The 3,413-nt window shown below is 40.1% G+C and overlaps 1 protein-coding gene across 1 annotated transcript; it reads right to left on the bottom strand.

Moving 5' to 3' along the window:
* Window positions 1-356: 356 nt before the first annotated feature.
* On the bottom strand, window positions 357-2,705 carry LOC143227861 (transcription factor HES-4-A-like). The gene is made up of 3 exons (XM_076459207.1): window positions 2,488-2,705; window positions 2,142-2,237; window positions 357-1,356 (listed from the first exon to the last, which is right to left on the bottom strand). The coding sequence occupies exons 1-3, from the start codon at window positions 2,530-2,532 to the stop codon at window positions 691-693; spliced, it is 807 nt and encodes a 268-aa protein (XP_076315322.1). The 5' UTR covers window positions 2,533-2,705; the 3' UTR covers window positions 357-690.
* Between the last annotated feature and the right edge of the window lie 708 nt (window positions 2,706-3,413).

Below are 3,413 nucleotides of genomic sequence, written 5' to 3'. Positions count from 1 at the left end.
CAGATAGCCCTTGTGTAGCTTTGCACGAAATTATAAAACGTAAGTTTATGACAACGAGCGATACATATTTTCCTCCCATTTTGTAATCACATTAAAGAATCTATGAAACAACTCTTTATTCGTCCACCTAGCTTATCACCGTGGTCTTTGGTATGGTATTTCATAGCGCAAAGCAAACTAGGCTATCTGCGCCCGTGATCTTTAGGCTTACTCATTCTGGGAAGGAAATATTTGGATACTTGTGCTATGAATAGAATATCATGATTTCCCATTACATAATACAAATTATGCTATTTTTAATACTATTCATTTCCATGTTGTTAATTCAGTAAATAACGCATACACAACAAAAAATATTTATTTTAACATATTTTTAATTATTCGTATTTACCAAATACTTCATATGTTCTGATGAATGAAAATGAACAATATATATACATCAAATGATAATAAATTACAAAGCACCGGATTCTCCGAAATGAACACTGGTAGAAATCTTAATATATCACAGCTAACCAATTTGTTTTTTGGGTATCTCATGAACAGATTAACAAATATGTTCAGTCACACACTTAACGTCTAAAATAACTAGTTATTACAGAGCGTGCGAGTTATTGCATGGCACGTCATGATTTGTACTGTAGTTCCGCTGCAGAGCGATCGTCTCTGTGTTATAAAATGAGAACCATGTTACCATGGTCTCCAAACATGCTCAGACTCTGGTTTCTCTTGCTGGTGAAATGGCGCAGGAGATATTGGCTCAAACACTGGTCCAGAATTTGTAGACGTGTGAGTAACAGGACTAGAAAGTGACCTATCGCTGGCAGCAGGACTGAGAATACCTGATGACCCCAAGACACTAACTGGACTTGATGGGACGGACGACATGACCGGCGAGTAAGTAGGTAACTGATTTTGGAACTGGTGTTTGCTCAGTCTCTCTGCAGGAAGAAGGAAGGCTACTTCTCCATTCTGAAGGCGGGTTGGTACAAGTTGTATACCTTCGAGGAGCTTGGTGTCAATGGTTGTGGTACTAGCTGGAACCTGAATATGGACAGGATTCAAGGACGGAAGACCGTAATTACTGGACCTCTGAGGGTAAGTGGGACTCAGACCAGACAAACAGTCAGCTAAGTGGTTCATAAGTCTTTGCCGGACTGAAAGGTCGACTCCCTTCACTCCACTCAAGTAGCGAGAGACTTCATTGGCACATTCGTTGAAACCAGCTCTGAACTTTGACATGGCTGAAGGGTCACTTAGAGAACAAGCTGTTATCTGTTGACGCTGCAGGTTCTGAAGGTGTTTCACCGTCATTTCTAAAATGTCAGCTTTTTCCAACTTCGAATGTCGAGCATTCTGGAACACAAACAAATGACACTTATATAAGCAACTTTCGAAAGAGTTCTACAAACATTAAGAACGTTTCCCTGGCAAAATTTAAAATACATTCTTTTATCCCATTCTACACTTGTTCCAACAACTACCAACTTCTTTACAATTATTAAAGTTGTTCCAACAACTACCAACTGTACATTTCTTTACAATTATTAAAGTTGTTCCAACAACTACCAACTGTACATTTCTTTACAATTATTAAAGTTGTTCCAACAACTACCAACTGTACATTTCTTTACAATTATTAAAGTTGTTCCAACAACTACCAACTGTACATTTCTTTACAATTATTAAAGCATCTTTGTTCCACCTACGACCCCCACACACCTTCACCTCCTTACAGAAAGTAACACAACGGGTATTCTCGACCGAGGAAACACCTGGCTAGGCCTTTCATGCAGTCTCGAGATCCGTGAGAACGATTCCCACGAGCAACTTTGTTCCGCTAGGGCACGCAAGATGTTATTCACTGGCTGCTCAACGGTGACCTGCGCGTGCCCCACATGGCAGTTTCGTTTTGCAAATGTTACAGCAGAGACTCATCACCCGAAGTTTATACATTACAAACATTTTCCCCGGAGCTTAAACTAAAACTTTAAAATAATTCGAGAAAGCACAACAATATAACATGCTTTATAAAAGAAACAAAAACACCCAAAATATTAATACAACAAACACATAGTATTACACAACAGGTAACTGTGTTCAAATTACCGAAACTGTCATAAACAAACACATGGTCTTACATCTTTCTTCAAGGCATCCAAGATTAGGTTTTTCAGTTCTCCCAGACTGTTGTTAATACGAGCACGTCGTCTCTTTTCCATGATAGGCTTGGTGCTCTGTAAAAAAATAAAAATAAAAAATAATGTTAACTTGAACATATAGGTGTCTCTGTTTATAACAAAATATTCAGATTTTTTTTTTCCTTTTCAAAAAAGCAAAACCGAAGGTTGACAGCCAACACGGCTTCTTAAAGTCAATTCTTAAAGTATTTATAAAATAAAGTTTCAGTAAATGATGTATATTATTGTGAAAAATAATAGGAGAAAAAAAAACGGATGGCGTTTTCTTATTGAAATTAATTCTTACCCTGCGATTTTCGCTGGATTTCATTGAGGATTTTTCTGAAGGCATCTCGATGTTTAGAAAATCCTTCACAGTAGCAGCTCTCGCTGTACAACGATTCAGACAGGTAAATATTCAAACGTGTTGGCTCGCAGCCAAAGTGAAACTGATGGTATGTAGTGGTTGAGCTCAGGAACGTGACTGGCGCTAAGTGAACACGAGCACGTGGTACGTTAAACTGTGGGAAAGAACCATGAGAAGCAAGGTTTTATGGCTGCCCAGGGTCAACTGAGTGTGTCGAGGCAGTAGGCTTGAGATACGAAGGGGCGACACTTTCCCACGCTGTGCTGCACCAATCATAGTACAGGCATGCGAGTTTGTTGATAGGTGTGATTGCGGTGGCTCGCGACACGTGATCGCTGAATGGTCAACGAACACCCCAACGAGCTTTCCCCTTTTTTCACCCCCACCTTCCTGTAAAGGCATCATATCCCCTCTACTTGTAAATCAGAGCATACATCTGCCAGTGCGGCTGCAGTGCACGTGCCATAGCCTTTTATCAGCGAGCAGAGGAACGCGCCTGAGTGTGGGAAAACTCCGCCTTCCTCGAGGAAAGATCCTGGGGACAAGCTCATCAAAACAGGCGTTCTGTGGTAAAACCAACCGGTTCTACCATAATTTCGGAGCACATGCCTTGCACGTGGGCTGTCGTCTTGTGGCGCACCCAGACTATATCCACCTATCGTTTAGCAACAGTTGTGTGTCTCATTTATAGTCATTAGGTAACTGTACCTTCCATTTAACTTACATTCATATAAATATATGCTTCTGTGAGCGCATGCGTGTGCCCGTATTTATAAAATGACTTTGTGTAGTATATATACACCCACAACGATCACTGTCATGAAACATTCTAGAAACTGTAACAGAAAGGTGATAACTAAGAAATA

Source organism: Tachypleus tridentatus, chromosome 10 (assembly GCF_004210375.1).
Source record: "Tachypleus tridentatus isolate NWPU-2018 chromosome 10, ASM421037v1, whole genome shotgun sequence".
NCBI lineage: Eukaryota > Metazoa > Arthropoda > Merostomata > Xiphosura > Limulidae > Tachypleus > Tachypleus tridentatus.
Note: the sequence above shows the minus strand (reverse complement) of the source record. Positions and strands in the feature narration are given on the sequence as shown.

Bases quoted from the DNA above. Each gene is read 5' to 3' on its own strand.
- LOC143227861 (XM_076459207.1), bottom strand. From the start codon at position 2,532: ATGCCTTCAGAAAAATCCTCAATGAAATCCAGCGAAAATCGCAGG. The intron at 2,238-2,487 runs GTAAGAATTAAT...ATTTTTTTACAG, and splicing joins AATCCAGCGAAAATCGCAGG to AGCACCAAGCCTATCATGGA. The intron at 1,357-2,141 runs GTAAGACCATGT...TTTGTGTTCCAG, and splicing joins TGGATGCCTTGAAGAAAGAT to AATGCTCGACATTCGAAGTT.